This window comes from Palaemon carinicauda, chromosome 14 (assembly GCF_036898095.1).
Source record: "Palaemon carinicauda isolate YSFRI2023 chromosome 14, ASM3689809v2, whole genome shotgun sequence".
Classification (NCBI taxonomy): domain Eukaryota; kingdom Metazoa; phylum Arthropoda; class Malacostraca; order Decapoda; family Palaemonidae; genus Palaemon; species Palaemon carinicauda.
The window spans coordinates 122,762,310-122,781,803 of record NC_090738.1 but is presented as its reverse complement, the minus strand read 5'-3'; the positions used below and the strand labels follow the sequence as shown (position 1 = coordinate 122,781,803).

Genomic DNA, 19,494 nt, shown 5'->3' with positions numbered 1-19,494 from the left:
AGGTCATTGTCATGATACTAAACAGGACTTTTAACTTTACAACACAGCACTAAATGCATTTTTGTATGAAAAATAGTGGTCATAACTCGACAAAGAAAATTCCGTCAAAACTCAACAAAGATCTGAGATGATGCTTTTATAATTACTGCTTGGAGAGTGGAAGGGTAAATGGGATGATGCAAGCTAATGCGAGACAAAATGGAGTAAAATTAAATGAACACAGCATGCAAACTACATGGGTGGCATAGCTTCATTCGCACTTGTCAAAGAAAAATACTTATACTGCATAAAAATTTTGCATGCAGACCGATGCAATACTCGTAAATCAATAAAAAAATTTATGCTCATATTCATAGTCACTCGTAATCAAAGGTACTGGTACTGTAGAATAGTAATGTATTCTTTGTTAATCTCATATAATTTTCTAAAACACTGTTGCATATACAGTAAAACTCAAAATTAAATTTTCTTGCTTACCTATAAGGCTTGGTGTTTGGCTTACTGAAGTCAGGCGCTATGGTGAGTAGACTATTGACATTAAAACGCAATGCACAAAGAATTACCTCATATGCTCTGCTATCTCCCAAGCTAAAAAAGGTAAATAAATTGTTAATTATAATTATTAAAGTGGCTTATGTCCTAAAAAAAGCTTATTTCTTAATATCTAAAAATTTATAACTTTAAAGATGCTAAAGATGTGAACATTGTTCGAAAACAATTAATCGAAAACAATTATTCGAAAAACAATTATTCAAATGGAAAATTGTTCTAAAGAAAGTTATTTGAAAGGACAATTGTACGAAATGATAATTATTTGAAATGGAAAAATGTTATTTTTATTAGTAAAATAAATTTTTGAATATACTTACCCGATAATCATGTAGCTGTCAACTCCGTTGCCCGACAGAATTCTATGGAGGGATACGCCAGCTATCACAATACTAGAAGGGGGTGTACTTACCAGCGCCACCTGTGGCCAGGTACTCAAGTACTTCTTGTTGACACCTCCTCAATTATTCCTCGGTCCACTGGTTCTCTCTGGGGAGGAAGGGAGGGTCGATTAAATCATGATTATCGGGTAAGTATATTCAAAAATTTATTTTACTAATAAAAATAACATTTTTCAATATTAAACTTACCCGATAATCATGTAGCTGATTCACACCCAGGGGGGTGGGTGAAAACCAGTGTACAAGATTAAAGGATAGCTAAGTATCCCATATTTCATATAACAGTTATCTCAAATAACAATGAAATAATAAGTACCTGGTAAGGAAGTCGAATTGAACCGTTACTCTGCCTCTTTTTTAAGTTCGTCTTCCTTACTGAGCGCAGCGTTCCTCTTGGAGGCTGAATCAACCCAAAGGTGCCAAAGTATATGGGGTTGCAACCCCTACTAAAGGACCTCTACAAAACCTCTAACCCAGGCGCTTCTCAAGAATGAATAGACCACCCGCCAAATCAAAAGGATGCGGAAGGCTTCTTAGCCTACCGTAACAACCATAAAAACAACAATAAAAGCATTCAAGAGAAAGGTTAAAAAAGGTTATGGGATTAAGGGAATGTAGTGGCTGAGCCCTCACCTACTACTGCACTCGCTGCTACGAATGGTCCCAGGGTGTAGCAGTTCTCGTAAAGAGACTGGACATCTTTCAGATAAAATGATGCAAACACTGACTTGCTCCTCCAATAGGTTGCATCCATTATGCTCTGCAGAGAACGGTTTTTATTAAAGGCCATCGAAGTAGCTACGGCTCTTACTTCGTGGGTCCTTACCTTCAGCAATGCAAGGTCTTCCTCCTTTAAGTGAGAGTGGGCTTCTCTAATCAGAAGCCTTATATAATATGAAACCCCATTCTTGGACATGGGCCTCGAAGGTTTCTTGATGGCACACCATAAGGCTTCTGACTGTCCTCGAAGAGGTTTAGACCTCTTAAGATAAAATTTGAGAGCTCTGACAGGGCAAAGAACTCTCTCTAGTTCGTTACCTACCATGTTGGAGAGGCTAGGTATTTCAAACGATCTAGGCCAAGGACGTGAAGGAAGTTCGTTCTTTGCTAGGAATCCAAGCTGAAAAGAACATGTTGCAGATTCGGTCGTGAAACCAATGTTCTTGCTGAAGGCATGAACCTCACTGACTCTCTTAGCTGTTGCAAGGCAGACGAGAAAGAGAGTCTTGAGGGTAAGGTCCTTGAAGGAAGCTGACTGGAGAGGTTCGAACCTAGGAGACATAAGGAACCTTAAGACTACGTCTAGGTTCCAGCCTGGAGTGGATAGACGACGCTCTTTAGACGTCTCAAAAGACTTAAGAATGTCTTGAAGGTCCTTGTTGGAAGAAAGGTCCAAACCTCTGTGGCGGAGAACTGAAGCCAACATACTCCTATATCCTTTAATCGTAGGGGCTGAAAGGGATCTCTCATTCCTAAGATGTAGAAGGAAGTCAGCTATTTGGGTCACAGAGGTATTGGTAGAGGATATTGAATTGGCTCTACACCAGCTTCGGAAGACCTCCCACTTAGACTGGTAGACTCTACGAGTGGAAACCCTTCTCGCTCTGGCAATCGCACTGGCTGCCTCCTTCGAAAAGCCTCTAGCTCTAGCGAATCTTTCGACAGTCTGAAGGCAGTCAGCCGAAGAGCGTGGAGGTTTGGGTGCAACCTGTCTACGTGAGGTTGACGTAGAAGGTCCACTCTTAGAGGTAGAGTCCTGGGGATGTCGACTAGCCATTGAAGTACCTCTGTGAACCATTCTCTTGCAGGCCAAAGGGGAGCAACCAGCGTCAGCCGTGTCCCTTCGTGCGAGAGGAATTTCTGCAGAACTTTGTTTATTATCTTGAACGGTGGGAATGCGTACAGGTCGAGATGGGACCAGTTCAGTAGAAAAGCATCCACATGAACTGCTGCAGGGTCTGGAACAGGGGAACAGTACAGCGGAAGTCTCTTGGTTATGGAGGTGGCAAACAGATCTATGGTAGGTTGACCCCACAAGGTCCAAAGTCTGTTGCACACACTCTTGTGGAGGGTCCATTCCGTGGGAATGACCTGATTCCTTCTGCTTAGGCGATCTGCTGAGACGTTCATATCGCCCTGAATGAACCTCGTGACCAGAGTGAGGTTAAGACCTCTTGACCAAATGAGGAGGTCCCTTGCGATCTCGTATAGGCTCCTCGAATGGGTCCCTCCTTGCTTGGAGATGTAAACCAAGGCTGTGGTATTGTCTGAGTTCACCTCCACCACTTTGCCTAGCAGGAGGGACTTGAAGTGCAACAGGGCTAAATGAACTGCTAGTAGCTCCTTGCAGTTGATGTGGAGTAATCCCTGTTCTTCGTTCCACGTTCCCGAGCATTCCCGTCCGTTCAAGGTCGCACCCCAGCCCGAGTCCAATGCATCTGAGAAGAGATGAAGATTGGGGGTCTGAATAGCCAACGATAGACCCTCCCTGAGAAGGAGGTTGTGCTTCCACCACAGGAGAGTGGTCTTCATCTCTTGGGTGATTGGGATAGAGACTGCTTCGAGAGTCGAACCCTTGTCCCAATGAGCTGCAAGATGGAATTGAAGAGGGCGGAGGTGGAGTCTCCCTAGCTCGACGAACAGGGCCAGTGATGAAAGGGTCCCTGTGAGACTCATCCACTGTCTCACCGAGCAACTGCTCCTCTTCAGCATGCTCATGATGCACTCTAGGGCTTGGCTTATCCTGGGGGCCGAAGGAAAAGCCCGAAAATCCTGACTCCAAATCTCCATTCCCAGGTACACAATGGATTGGGAGGGAATGAGTTGAGACTTTTCTATGTTGACTAATAGACCCAGTTCTCTGATTAAGTCTAAAGTCCAATTGAGATTCTCCAGACAGCGACGACTCGTGGAGGCTCTCAACAGCCAGTCGTCCAAGTAGAGGGAGGCTCTGATGTCCGATAAGTGTAGGAATTTTGCTATATTCCTCATCAGATGAGTAAAGACCATAGGAGCTGTGCTTAGGCCAAAACACAGGGCTTGGAATTGGTAGACAACCTTTCCGAAAACGAATCTCAGGAAAGGTTGGGAGTCTGGATGAATAGGAACGTGAAAGTAGGCATCTTTCAAGTCCAACGAGACCATCCAGTCCTCCTGCCTGACCGCTGCTAAGACCGACTTCGTCGTCTCCATCGTGAACGTCTGCTTGGTGACATACGCGTTGAGCGCGCTGACGTCCAGCACCGGTCTCCAACCTCCTGTCTTCTTGGCCACAAGAAAGAGACGGTTGTAGAAGCCCGGGGATTGATGGTCCCGGACTATAACCACTGCCTTCTTCTGCACAAGTAGCGACACCTCCTGGTGCAATGCTAGCCTCTTGTCCTCTTCTTTGTAGTTGGGAGAGAGGTTGATGGGTGATGTGGTCAGAGGTGGTTTGAGGCAGAATGGAATCCTGTAACCGTTCCTCAGCCAACTGACAGCCTGGGCGTCTGCACCTCTCTTCTCCCAGGCTCGCCAGAAGATCTTGAGCCTGGCTCCTACTGCTGTCTGGAGATGCGGAGAGTCAGTGTTTACCTTTAGATGTCCTGGAGCCTTTCCTGGACTTGCTCCTGAAAGAGTCTGGACGGGAGCTTCCTCGGCTGGGGGCTCTACCACGAAAGGGCGGTATGAACCTCGTCGCAGGGGTATCAGCCACTGGTGAGCGATAAGTCTTGGGGACTGAGGTAGTAACCTTAGACTTACGAGCCGATGAGGCTACAAGATCGTGTGTGTCCTTTTGTATCAGGGCAGCAGACAAGTCCTTAACCAGCTCTTCAGGGAAGAGGAACTTCGAGAGCGGAGCAAAAAGGAGTTGTGACCTTTGGCAAGGTGTAATGCTGGAGGAAAGGAAGGTACACAGCTGTTCCCTTTTCTTCAAAACCCCTGATACAAACATCGATGCAAGCTCACCAGATCCATCCCTAATGGCCTTATCCATGCAGGACATTAATAGCATGGCAGAATCCTTGTCCGCAGGAGAGGTCTTCTTGCTGAGGGCCCCCAGGCACCAGTCAAGAAAGTTGAACATCTCAAATGCTCTAAACAGTCCTTTCAGTAAGTGATCAAGGTCTGAGAAGGTCCAGCAAACCTTAGAGCGCCTCATTGCAGTTCTCCGAGGCGAGTCCACCAGACTTGAGAAGTCAGCCTGGGCAGAGGCAGGTACTCCCAAGCCTGGTGCTTCTCCTGTGGCATACCAAACGCTCGCTTTCGAAGTGAGCTTGGTCGGCGGGAACATGAAAGAAGTCTTGCCTAGGTGTTGCTTAGACTGCAGCCACTCCCCTAAGATCCTTAATGCTCTCTTAGAGGACCTTGCTAGGACTAGCTTAGTATAGGAGGACTTAGCTTGTTGTATGCCCAGCGAAAACTCAGATGGCGGAGAGCGGGGAATAGCAGAGACAAAGTGGTCTGGGTAAACCTCCATAAGCAGAACCAAGACCTTACGAAAGTCAATAGACTGTGGAGAAGGCTTGGATTCATCCAAGTCTGATGAGGGATCCAGGTGTGCCTCCTCATCATCAGACGCCTCATCACCAGAGTGTAGCGAAGGTATCGGACAAGAATGCTGAACAGCAGAGTCAGAACGAGTAGGAACAATAGTGGTTTCCTCTACAAGTAACTGTTGAGGGAGAACCTGAGGCTCAGACTGCAAAGGCTGAATAGCAGACGAAGCAGAAGGAAGGCGCATGGGTGGAGGAGGCTGACTCCTAGCATGAGCGGTTGAACCCAAGGATTGCGCTTGCTGAGCGGTTGGTGGAAGCGGAGTAGCAAGTTCCTGTTCCTGTGGTGTGAGCGGAGCGTGATGAGGTTGAGGCTGCGCAGAACAAGGTAAATGTCTCGCAAACTGAGGCTCCTGAGGCGCAAGGCCAAGGTGTAGTGGAGCTTGCCTTGTGGATGGTTGAGCTCGCTGCAGCGAGAGCTGAGGAGACTGACTCATGGACGGGAGAGGTTGTTGTACCTCAGCCAAGAGTTGCACCACTGGTGGAGCAGCAAAGGGAGGCGGAGGAAGAGAGGTATAATCCTCCTGATCCCATAGCAAAGGTTGCCTTAAAGAAGGCGGAGGCTGAACACCACTGGGAACAGCAAACTCAGACCGTGGCTCAACCTCGTACGCCTGGCAGGTGGTACTGCGATCAGGCGGAGCAAGCGCAGGCGGAGCGAGCGCAGGCGGAGCGAGCGCAGGCGGAGGGAGTGTAGGCGGAGGCGGAGGAGCAACACTCTCAGCCCGACACTCACGCATCAAGTCCGAAAGCTGTGCTTGCATGGACTGTAGTAGAGTCCACTTAGGGTCGACAGTCGAGCTCTGTTGTGGCAGAACCTTACTCCTCTTGGGCGGAGTGCAGTCGACAGATGACTGCGGCGAGTCAGAGCTGAGCCAATGACTGCAACCTGGCTGAGCACTCGCGGACTGGACTCTGCGTTTAAGTGGTCTCGAGACCTGAGACCAACGTTTCTTCCCTGACAGATGATCAGCGGACGAGAAAAAGACGGGCTCAATCGTCTGCGGGTGGGAGTGACGGTCTTTGGAAGACACGCCCGCAACCACCGAGGAAACTTCTGTGCGCCTAACAAGGCCTGCCGAACCCTTATGCCCTTCGACATTGCTTCTCCCCTGGGCATGGGAGCTTGCAAGAGGTCCCGGACTGGGAGGACGACTGGCTCGCACAGAAGAATCCTCACGCACCACACTGGCACTGACACTAGCACTTGGCACTGCACTGACACTAGCACTCGTCACAGCACTGGCACTAACTCCACCCACTGCACTCTTGACCTTAAGTTCCTTAACTTCGGCCATCAGAGACTTATGGTCACTTACCACTGACTCTACTTTATCGCCTAAGGCCTGAATAGCACGCAAAACAACAGACATATCAGGCGGAGGGCAAACAGTAGGTTCGGGGGTAGCCACTACAGGGGTAGGAAAAGGTAGGGGATCATGAGGTGAGGAAAACATTGAAGAGTGAGAAGAACTCCTCCTAACTCTACCTCTCTCTAACTTAGATGAATATTTTAAAAGACGGACAAATTCCAGTTCCGAAAGTCCGGCGCATTCCTCACATCGATTTTCTAACTGACAGGGCCTGTCCCTACAGTCAGAACAAGCGGTGTGAGGATCTACCGAGGCCTTCGGAATACGCCTATTGCAAGACCTACATCGTCTATGGGAGGGGGCTTGCGAAATGTCAGACATCTTGAATCCAAAGAGTTAGCCAAAGGGGTTTCCAAAATCAAGCAAAAGATCGTTAACCGTTAATCAGGACTATATAAAAGCTATCTAGCTAATATAAGAAGGTTTCCAGTAATGCGACAGCCGAAATCTGAGAGAATACTTCACCAATTAGCCGTGAACAAACTCGAAGATCATAAGCGTATCCCAAAACGTCTTGCCGGAAGCACGACAGAGGAATAATTGAGGAGGTGTCAACAAGAAGTACTTGAGTACCTGGCCACAGGTGGCGCTGGTAAGTACACCCCCTTCTAGTATTGTGATAGCTGGCGTATCCCTCCATAGAATTCTGTCGGGCAACGGAGTTGACAGCTACATGATTATCGGGTAAGTTTAATATTGAAAATTCTTTATCCAAAAATACAAAAAAAGATGAAATTCATGATGAAACAGATTTACTTTAATTAATACTCTAATACTGAGTACTCTTCAAAGGTTGCCACTAATCTTTTTATCCTTTCATTCAAGTCACGATATTTCTTGGAACTCTTCATACTTGTGCTTCCTGCTCTTAATTTTGCAATGTGAATTTCTTGGAAATCCTGCTCTCTTTTTAGAGCATCTGGGAACTTCCATATTGTTGGATGATATGACATTTGCTGTAAAAAAGCTCTGTGCCATCCTTCAAATGCATTGTTAGTCCTAGGCAAATCAGTATTGACTCTCTCAAAACAAGACCACATACTTATTTCAAACATAGGACTACGTCGATGACGTCTTGAAGGACGACCAATCCACGAATCTTCAAAATAATCTAATTTACATTTTGAGGATATATATTTTACTTTATGAATAGTTCTTTTTATAGAGCTTATTTGTGGTAAAGCTTGCGCGGCACTTTCACTTAATTGCGATGGAGCTGTAGAAAAGGGATTACACCTCATAGTAATGGGGGATTTTGAGGAGGGAGAAGTCTAATTGGAAAGGGATCTCTGGTAGTGGTATCACTCGCCCCAGTTTTAATACCGACACCCTTTAGGGGTGAGCGAGCTGGATATATTCCTAGCATTCCATGCAACTTTTTTCTCTGGTATATTTAGCAATATTTATACCTTTGAATTGGTGCTTTAAGGAGCATTTCACGGAGCGACACAGGTTGAGCACAGAAATGATATTTTGAGGAGAATCACGCCCTTCTTTAGCATCCCTTTTCACTTTGTTCATAAAACTACTCACTTCTGTATTTACGGCATCACCAGAATGATTACCGGTATGTTCACAAGGAACTTTAATCACTTTACCATCATTAGTAATTGTTCGGATTTTGCAATACGATGCAAACTTATTGCACTTCCAATATATCTTGTTACCAACTTGTTTGTCTTTCACGAATATGAAACCATCGATTTCAAGCTACAATTGCCTATAAGCGTAAGGTTCAAACAACATTTCGAATATTTATCATTTCGTATAATTGTCCTTTCGAATAACTTTCTTTCGAACAATTTTCCATTCGAATAGCTGTTTTTCGAATAATAGTTTTCAAATAATTGTTTTCGATTAATTGTTTTCGAATAATTTTCATGATACGGTTGCAAATCAAAATCCCTAATCCTAATAAAAAGTTTGGAGTAAGGAGACATTTCTCACAAAGTGAAGCCCCTAGTAATGTCTATTACAGTTCTTACTAACTCCTCAAAAAAGAGCTTCAACATACTAAATCAATTACAGTGCATAGAGAAATGTTATTTTTATTAATAAAATAAATTTTTGAATATACTTACCCGGTGATTATATAAGCTGCAGCTCTGCTGCCCGACAGAAAAACTCTACGTTCAAAATACGCCAGCGATCGCTATGCAGGTAGGGGGTGTACATCAACAGCGCCATCTGTCGAGCAGGTACTCAGTACTCAATGTAAACACAGAACCAATTTTCTCCTCGGTCCACTGGGTCTCTATTGGGGAGGAAGGGAGGGTCCTTTAATATATAATCACCGGGTAAGTATATTCAAAAATTTATTTTATTAATAAAAATAACATTTTTCAATATTAAACTTAGCCGGTGATTATATAAGCTGATTCACACCCAGGGGGGTGGGTAGAGACCAGCATTACTTGTTTACATTATTATGAGCTAAGTATTTTGTATTTCATTTTAGCAGTTATTCAAAATAACAAACATAAAATAAATAAGTACCTGGTAAGGAAGTCGACTTGAACAATTACTCTGCCTTTTTAAGTACGTCTTCCTTACGGAGCCTCGCGATCCTCTTAGGATGCTGAGCGACCCCTAGGATCTGAAGTATCAAGGGTTGCAACCCATACAACAGGACCTCATCAAAACCTCTAATCTAGGCGCTTCTCAAGAAATGACTTTGACCACCCGCCAAATCAAGTAGGATGCGAAAGGCTTCTTAGCCTTCCGGACAACCCAAAAACAATAATAAAACATTTCAAGAGAAAGATTAAAAAGGTTATGGAATTAGGGAATTGTAGTGGTTGAGCCCTCACCCACTACTGCACTCGTTGCTACGAATGGTCCCAGAGTGTAGCAGTTCTCGTAAAGAGACTGGACATTCTTAAGATAAAAAGACGCGAACACTGACTTGCTTTTCCAATAGGTTGCGTCGATTAAACTTTGCAGAGATATATTTTGTTTAAAGGCCACGGAAGTTGCGACAGCTCTACTTCGTGTGTCCTTACCTTCAGCAAAGCTTGGTCTTCCTCATTCAGATGGGAATGAGCTTCTCGTATTAACAGTCTGATAAAATAGGATAAAGCATTCTTTGACATAGGCAAAGATGGTTTCTTAACTGAACACCATAAAGCTTCAGACGGGCCTTGTAAAGGTTTAGTTCGTTTTAAATAGAACTTAAGAGCTCTTACAGGACATAAGACTCTTTCTAGTTCATTTCCAACCATACGATAAGTTTGGAATATCGAACGATATTGGCCAAGGCCGAGAAGGCAGCTCGTTTTTGGCTAGAAAACCAAGTTGTAGAACATGTAGCCGTTTCGGATGAGAATCCGATGTTCTTGCTGAAGGCATGAATCTCACTGACTCTTTTAGCTGTGGCTAAGCATACCAGGAAAAGAGTCTTTAAGGTGAGATCTTTCAGGGAGGCTGATTGTAGCGTTTCGAACCTGTCTGACATAAGGAATCTTAGTACCACGTCTAAATTCCAACCAGGTGTAACCAAACGACGCTCCTTCGTGGTCTCAAAAGACTTAAGGAGGTCCTGTAGATCTTTATGTTGGAAAGATCTAAGCCTCTGTGACGGAAGACTGATGCCAACATGCTTCTGTAACCCTTGATAGTGGGAGCTGAAAGAGATCGTTCTTTCCTCAGATATAAGAGGAAGTCAGCTATTTGAGTTACAGGGGTACTGGTCGAGGATACGGATACTGACTTGCACCAGTTTCGGAAGATTTCCCACTTCGATTGGTAGACTCTAAGGGTGGATGTTCTCCTTGCTCTAGCAATCGCTCTGGCTGCCTCCTTCGAAAAGTCTCTAGCTCTCGAGAGTCTTTCGATAGTCTGAAGGCAGTCAGACGAAGAGCGTGGAGGCCTTGGTGTACCTTCTTTACGCGTGGCTGACGTAGAAGGTCCACCCTTAGGGGAAGTGTTCTGGGAACGTCTACTAGCCATCGAAGTACCTCGGTGAACCATTCTCTCGCGGGCCAGAGGGAAGCAACTAGCGTCAACCTTGTCCCTTCGTGAGAGGCGAACTTCTGCAGTACCTTGTTGACAATCTTGAACGGAGGGAATGCATATAGATCTAGATGTGACCAATCTAGTAGAAAGGCATCTATATGAACTGCTGCTGGGTCCGGGATTGGTGAGCAAAATATTGGGAGCCTCTTGGTCATCGAGGTTGCGAAGAGATCTATGGTTGGCTGGCCCCAGGTGGCCCAAAGTCTCTTGCATACATCCTTGTGGAGGGTCCATTCTGTTGAAATTATTTGTCCCTTCCGACTGAGACAATCTGCCATGACATTCAAGTTGCCTTGGATGAACCTCGTTACTAGTGATATGTCTAGACCTTTTGACCAGGTGAGGAGGTCCCTTGCGATCTCGTACAACGTCAGAGAGTAGGTCCCTCCTTGCTTGGAGATGTACGCCAAAGCCGTGGTGTTGTCCGAGTTCACCTCCACCACTTTGCCTTGAAGGAGAGACCTGAAGCTTTTCCAGGTCAGACGTACTGCCAGAAGCTCCTTGCAGTTGAAATGCATTGTCCTTTGACTCGAGTTCCATAATCCCGAGCATTCCCGACCGTCTAATGTCGCACCCCAGCCTACGTCCGATGCGTCCGAGAAGAGAACGTGGTTGGGAGTCTGAACAGTTAGGGGAAGACCCTCTCTAAGGTTGATATAGTCCTTTCACCAAGTCAGACAAGACTTTATCTTTCCGGAAACCGGGATCGAGACCGCTTCTAGCGTCTTGTCCTTTTTCCAGTGAAAAGCTAGATGGTATAGAAGAGGACGGAGGTGTAGTCTTCCTAGTGACACAAATTGATCCACGGATGACAGTGTCCCTACCAGACTCATCCACAGCCTGACTGAGCAGCGTTCCTTCTTCAGCATCTTCTGGATGGATAGCAGGGCTGGGGGCTGATCGTCTTGTTCAGCAACGTCCTCATCAGAGGGTTCCTCATCCGAAACTGATGAGGAAACGGCAACGGAGTGGGCAACGTCTGACTCGCTGAATCCGGTCGCACTGGTGGATGCGTGACGGAGCTGGACGCAATATAATGGAACTGCTGCACAGTCTGTGAACTGTCAACAACCATGGGTGCGCGAGGAAGTACAGCGTCAACCCGAAACTGTCTAGACCGTCTGGGTTGTGCAGTCAACACCCTACCGGGTTGCTGAGGATGACGCACTGCGTCACAACAAGTCACCTCTGCTGGTTGTTGAACGTCCTGAACGTCAACAACCACCTCCGAGCGTCGCTTAACGTCAACGTGCGACTGGCAACCCACACTGGGTCGCATCGGTGGAGGAACCACCTCAACTGGCAGACGCGAGTAGGTTACCTCAGCGTCAACAGGGCGCACAACCGACCGGTTGGAAGGTTGTTGGCCAGAAGGAGGAACCACCTCAACTGGCAGACGCGAGTAGATTACCTCAGCGTCAACAGGGCGCACAACCGACCGGTTGGAAGGTTGTTGGCCAGAAGGAGGAACCACCTCAACTGGCAGACGCGAGTAGGTTACCTCAGCGTCAACAGGGCGCACAACCGACCGGTTGGAAGGTTGTTGGCCAGAAGGTTCTTCTCCGCATTTAAGTCCTCTATCAAGGACGCAAGCTTGGACTGCATGGCTTGCAGCAAAGCCCATTTAGGGTCTACGGGAGCAGGTGTGGCAACAGACGGGGTTAGCGACTGAGGCGGAACCGTTTACCATCCCTGAAAGCCTTGTTATGTGTGACATAATAGTACAGCAAAACTTCAAAGGCTTGACAAAAGCTGAGAAGTTGACTTGTAAACAACTTGGAGCGTCTCCTGGCTAGGCGCCAGGGCGAGTCTACCAGAATTGAGAAGTCTATCTGGGCAGAGGCATGAACTCCCAAGCCGAGAACTTCTCTCGTGTCATATCAGACTCTCGCTCTATAAGCCAGTTTAAAAGAAGGGAAATCAAAGGCTGTATCCCTAAAAACTCCTCCTGGTGCAAAAACCAGTCGCCTAGCCAACGTAACGCTCTCTAGGAGAGCGAGAGAGCACTAGCTTAAAAACAACGGCTTCGAAGTAGCTAGGCCTAGTGTAAGTTTTGACGTTTAGGCGAACGAGGAGCAGCAGTTACAAGATCCGGACGAAGATCCTTAAAAAAAATCATCATGATTTAATTAAAGTCCATAGGAGGCTAAGCAGCTTAAGGCTCCTCTCCATCTGACAGAGTCCTCAAGGGAATATCAGTAGGAAGGAGAACAGCAACTTCCTCATCCACAGGAACCTTGTCCGATAAAAGTTAGGTTACCTCAGTGAGTCTCTCACTGGTGCATAAGTAGCAGACCAGAAGGCAACGTCATGTAACTGCTTGACAGTCTGTGAACTGTCAACAACTGAACTGTCAACCACAACAGGTGTGTGAGGACGTACAGTGTCCACTCGAGACTGCTTTGACTGTCTAGACTGAGCAGTCAAAACAACTCTAGAATGCTGAAGTTGACGCACCGCGTCAAAACAAAACAACTTAGACTGTTGTTGTACCTCGCGAACGTCAACGGAAGATTCCGTGCGTCGCTGAACGTCAACATGCGGCTGGCAGGGTACACTGGAACGCATGGGTGGCGGGACTCTCTTGGAGTGCGGGAGAAGGTCGTCTCAGCGTCCACAGGACGCACAACCGTGGTTGGTTGTAGGCTAGAGGTTGGTGCAGTGTCAACCTTCTCCGCACGAAAGTCCTGCATCAATGACGTTAACTGAGACTGCATGGTCTGCAGCAAAGACCACTAGGGTCTACAGGAGCAGGTGCGGCAACAGACGGTGTGACTGCCTGATGCGGTACCGCTTTGCCTCTCTTAGGAGGTGAGCAGTCGTCGGAAGACTGCAGCGAGTCCGAACTGACCCAGTGGCTACAACTGGGCCGTTGGACTTGCGCGGAAAGGACCGACTTGCGCTTAATAAGCCGCGAGACCTTGGTCCATGGTTTCTTACGAGAAACCTCTTCCGCAGACGAGGAATAAATGGGCTCTCTCGTCTTAGAGTGGGTGGGGCGATCTTGGGTAGATACGCCCGAAACCACAGAGGGAAAACGTCTGTTCGTTGGTCAAGGCCTCTCGAACCCATAAGTCGTTCGACATTACTTCTCCCCTGGGCTTGGGAGCTTGCAAGAGGTCCCGGACTAGGTGAACGACAGGCACGAACAGACGAACCCTCGGACGCAACACTGTAACACTTTGCGCATATCACTTTATCGATTTTCTGTTTTGCACTTATTTCACTGAAATCGAAACTTTTACTGATTTCTACCTGAAACACACAATTCTACCCTTCATTAAAAGGTAGTAATTGTGAAATCAGTCGTATAATGCAAGCTCATTAATACCAGCAAAAAACAGAAAACATTTTAAGATAAAAAAATCAGTGGCTGGGAAAGAGACTAAACACTAGTTCATATAACTACGTTTTCAATCTCTCACCGCACATAGCCTGGGGACGAGAATAAAAAACTAAAAACGTTTTATCCTTCCTCCCCGTACAGCGACTAGGGACGAGAGCAACTCGAGAAAAACGTTACCCGCTTGAACGGAAAGTTTTCTCTCCTCTCTCTCCCTCCGTCTCTATCTCTCTCTCTCTTTCTCTCTTGATTTCGCACCTAAGAGAAGAGCCCAATTATATATCGTCAAAAAAACATGTTATTTGACTAAAGGAAAAAACTGAAAGGTTTTCCAAATAAAAAGTTCCTTTAATTTAGAATTTAAAACATTTAAGCTAAGAAAGAATGAACAAAACGTCAGAATCGATTTACTCTTACTGCAAAGTGAAACCGTGATACACTCTCTCTCTATCGTAACGATAGAGCGCATGTTGAACGTCCTGAACGTCAACAACTGCGTAGTCTAAACGTTAGTTCATCTTTGAAAACAGTACGAAGACTATCAAAGAAATTCTTTCATAAAACATTAAATTTTAAAAAGTTTTAAATTCTTTAAAGGCTAAATACGATATAACGGGCTCAACGTTGATTAACTTCGGTTCCAAGTAAGGACCGCCTACTATCAGGAAAGGTCGCATATAAACAAAACATAAAAATTTATTTTTATATGTTTATAATAAATGGAAAGTTAATCGAAGAGGCCTAATAAAGGCGGAGAGATATAAAATATATAGATCTATAACGTGTTAAGCAAAATTACTAAAAACCTAAACACACTTCCGTCTAAGGGAAGGGTCGGCCATTTAAAAGTGAAAGAGAGTCCATACTCTCCTTGTCACCATAATTAAATCTATCCAAAACGAGTTCAAGTTTTGAGATGAAGATAAAACACCTGCATAGCGAAAGCTCAAAACTAGAAATGTGTACTTCACCAAAATATGTGAAAACCAATCCAGTAAGCAATAGCGAATTTAGTAGGTCTTGCCGGTGGCACGACAGAGAGAAAATTGGTTCTGTGTTTACATTGAGTACTGAGTACCTGCTCGACAGATGGCGCTGTTGATGTACACCCCCTACCTGCATAGCGATCGCTGGCGTATTTTGAACGTAGAGTTTTTCTGTCGGGCAGCAGAGCTGCAGCTTATATAATCACCGGCTAAGTTTAATATTGAAAAATACATAATGGCACAGTACGGTACAGTTCCAAAACAATTCCACCGAGTTCAGTTTCCAAAGCAAAAAAGGTTTGTGACAGGATTTATGTTGGTAGTCCTAATGAGATGTGATGTAGTTTTCATACACTGGAGGTAGGTATAGGATTGTTGACACGAATATTACTGCTTACAGAGATCGAGAGACAAATAAAACATCAAATCAATCAGACCAAATTATGCATATCTCTGTCTCTCTCGTCATTACCAATACCAGTAAAATTATCATTAGTATTATAAATGACTACAGTATATACTAATCAAAATCAGTCAGTAAATAGAAAATAAAATAGCAAATTGTATACTATACAGAAACTAGAAACTAGAAAGGTAATCTTTTCCATAAATAAATGCCCCATAGATTTCCATCACGACATCACCCTACTCTAAAAGGGCATTTTTGAAATATACATTTTTGGACTAAAAATGGCCAAAATCCCCTCAAAAAATCATTCTGAAGTGGCGTATGCAAAAATTGTGAATAGTCCTGTGGACATATAGGCCTTTCCATACCAAATTTCCGGTCATATGGTTTAAATACCAGAGCATAGGAGCAAAAAATGCATGTTTTTTTTTTCACAACACAGACGAAAATCACTAAAATTATTAATTTTGGAGTGATGTATACAAAAAATGTGACACATCCAGTGGACATATATCTAAGGTACCCTCATACAAAACTTCAGGTCATTTGGTGTAGATATAAGGGTATAGGCGCAGAAAATGTACATTTTTGGTCTAAAAATTAACAAAAGTTGCAAAATTAACCATTTTGAACAAACGTATGTTGTAAAAGTTGATGACTTCCTATTGGTATTTATCTAAGGCAAGCTAACCTTGGTACGACTCTTGGAGTGTACAGTATTCCCTTGGCTTACAAGGTTTGGAAGAAGGTTGTTTAGGCTCCTGGTTATTCATATTACTATCAACACACCATAAGGTTTATTTTTATTGAATAATTTAAGTAAGATTGAGAGAGAGAGAGAGAGAGAGAGAGAGAGAGAGAGAGAGAGAGAGAGAGAGAGAGAGAGAGAGAGAGAGAGAGAGAGAGAGAGAGTGTGTGTGTGTTTGCGCACCTGCGTTACTAATTTGTCCAAATTACGTGCAAAAGTTTTTAAACAATATTTGGGGATTTAATAAACTACAGTACATGGCTGAAGTAGGGTATGGCATGATCTAATGCCTTGCTTAGAATAGGCATAATCTATTTGTATTTAATTGATATGGAATTGTTCTCTCCATCTTGTCAAGTTCGTTGGCAATTAACTCCAGTAGCAAAACCCCTTCAACCCCAGTCTCAGGACTCCATTCCATCTTAATTTTTTTTGTCCGTGCTACTAGCACAAATGCTGCTAGAAATCCATCTTTCTCGGGAAACTTGACCCTGTGGAACTGTCTGGAACTGTGTATGCACGCTGAATAGAAACAAATGGGAACAAAATGGAAAAATATACATATAAGCATTGCAAATGGAAGTCCCCATTGTTCACATACTGAAACCTAGGCATGAAATTACCCGTCCATTAAACTCATCACAAACCTTACTATGATTTATGACAGAAATGTAGAAATATCAACAAATTGAAATTTCTTTTCAATGAATATGAAGTTATCTAAATGTACCATATAACCTTACTTTTACCTTTCAGGTGGTGCTAAATCAGCCATGATGTAAAAATATTGATGCTCTGCACTGGTATCCTTTTTTGGCTCAGTTTTCTTCTTGACTTTGAAAATTGGCTCGGGATGATCAACACTATCCTTGCTGCCCCTCCTTTCAAAAAATTCCATTAAAAAATAAGTACTTGAGTAGGAAAAGAATTTTCAGTGATGAATTAAAGCAATAATTTTTTGTATAACTATAAATGCTTATTTGTATTCATTGTTAGGTAACATTATATACTACTGCTATTATGTAATCTTTTGGTGCAATCCATGTCCAGCATTGTTGGTGGGTTGAAGTAGTCCTTTTTGAGAAAAATATATACTAATTCACAAAATGGAAGGCACAAAAAGATCTGAAAAATTACTGCCCAATAAGTTTACCCTTAGTAATATAAAATATTTACAAAGATAATATTAGGCCGAATATAAAGACAGCTAGACTTTAATCAACCATGAGAGCAGACAGGATTCAGAAGCAGGTATTCAACAACTGACCATAATCATGTAATTAACGAGCTAATGATAAAATCAACAGAGTATGAGAAGCCACTATGTATGACATTTATAGACTATGAGAAAGCTTTTGATTCTGTCAAAACTTCAAGAGGAAGAATTTTCATGAACCTTTTTAATGCTTTAACTATACCTAACAGTAGAGTTGTTTCTCCTTCGCTCCAAGACTTCTGGCTCCAGTCCTTCTGATGATGATGCCCGTTCATGAATCTGTGGAGTAAATAAGTTATCTTGAAAAGACATCAAAATTTGCATGTAACTGAAAATTACATCAAGTATAAAAATGACAAATTCATATTTTTCCTAACTATACAAACCTTAGCTATCTAATATGGGTAATTACTTTCGGCGTAGCTGAAATGTCGAGCCATTAGAATTTTAACGAGCGTTTACTACCCCACCGCTAGTTAGCGGGGGGTAGGGAGGGTAGATTGCTACCCACTCCCCTCCCACACACCTGTGATTTAGCTCACTTTGCTTAGAGGTAGGACTTCATGGGGGATAGGGCTGGCGGGCAAGTTTGATTAAATAGCTAAGGTTTGTATAGTTACGAAAAATACAAATTACCTACGAATTTGTCATTTTTTTCCGTAACTGAAATACAAACCACACTATTTAACATGGGTGACTCACCCCTTAGGAAGGGAGGTAAGTCCCCAGCCAGTACTGGCTTTTGTTTTTGCCCGGGGACTCAGTATCTGAGTGTGTCAGCACTCAACAATAAGGAGTCCCTGCACCTCGCTAGAACCTTGCTATGCAAGGGCTGCGGCCTACGTAAGCTGTGTGTGAAGGTATTAAGTGTGACTCGTCCTAGGAAGTTGACCTGAAGTCCTTTAGATGGAAACTTTAGGCTAGGACTCTCCCAATACCACCTCATCAGGGTATGGGGACGTGACAGTATCAACTTAATACTAGGAGCACAAGGAAACATGGTTTACCTGCAGTGGTTCGAGGTCAGCTGTGCAGAGAACCCAGGATGCTGCTTTCCCCAAGAGAGGGGAGGATGAAGAAAAGAATAAGGGCCAGACAAATCTTTCCCTTCATGCAGACTAAGACCGGGTAACAATGCCCTTAACCTTCTGCTACTAGTCCATTAAGGAGCCTGAGGTTTTAAACCAGCTGTTGTGCAGCCAACACAGGGCCGATAGAGAACGTATCGAGCCTCCTGTGTGTTACGTCTTGCAGGTAGTGGGCTGTGAAGGTCACATGACGCTTCCACACTCCTGCTTGTAGAACCTGCGTCACTGAAAAGTTCTTCTTGAAGGCCAGGGACGTAGCTACGCCCCTGAAATCATGTGCTCTAGGGCGACGTGATGGAGGAGGGTCAGTATTCAGGGACAGATGGATCACCCTACGAATCCATGCCGAGATGGACGAACTGCAGTCGTTCTTTTGAGATATAGCCTCAGACTCCTTACTGGACACAGTAGGGGATGATCTGGGTCATCTGTTACAGAACGAAGACTCGAAATCCGGAAATAGTCGAATCGAGGGTCCGACCCTCCCGGATTCTCAGTCTTAGTAACAAACTCAGGGACGGATCTGAACGTTACCTCCCCCCATCCCCTTGCATGGGCGATGTCATACGAGAGACCATGAAGTTCACTGACTCGCTTGGCCGAGGCCAAAGCTAGTAGGAACACCGTCTTCCAAGTTAGGTGGGGATCTGAAGCCTGGCGTAATGGTTAAGAGACATGAGAACTCGAACCCCGTTCCATGGAGGAGGTCTCACTTCCGACTGAGGGCAGGTAAGTTCATAATTTCGTATGAGTAGGGAAAGTTCCAGCAAGGAAGAGATGTCCACTCCTTTGAGCCTGAAGGCTACACTTAAGGCTGAGTGATAGCCTTTCA

General features: G+C 44.6%; 1 protein-coding gene across 1 annotated transcript in view; it reads right to left on the bottom strand.

Moving 5' to 3' along the window:
• LOC137653717 (tectonic-like complex member MKS1) overlaps window positions 1–19,494 on the bottom strand; it is a 92,234-nt gene that overhangs the window by 57,746 nt on the left and 14,994 nt on the right. The window contains exons 4-6 of the mRNA XM_068387317.1: window positions 17,777–17,853; window positions 17,108–17,239; window positions 478–588 (exon numbers count right to left, since the gene is read on the bottom strand). Of these exons, the coding sequence (XP_068243418.1) occupies window positions 478–588; window positions 17,108–17,239; window positions 17,777–17,853 (320 nt within the window). The remainder of the gene's footprint in view (window positions 1–477; window positions 589–17,107; window positions 17,240–17,776; window positions 17,854–19,494) is intronic.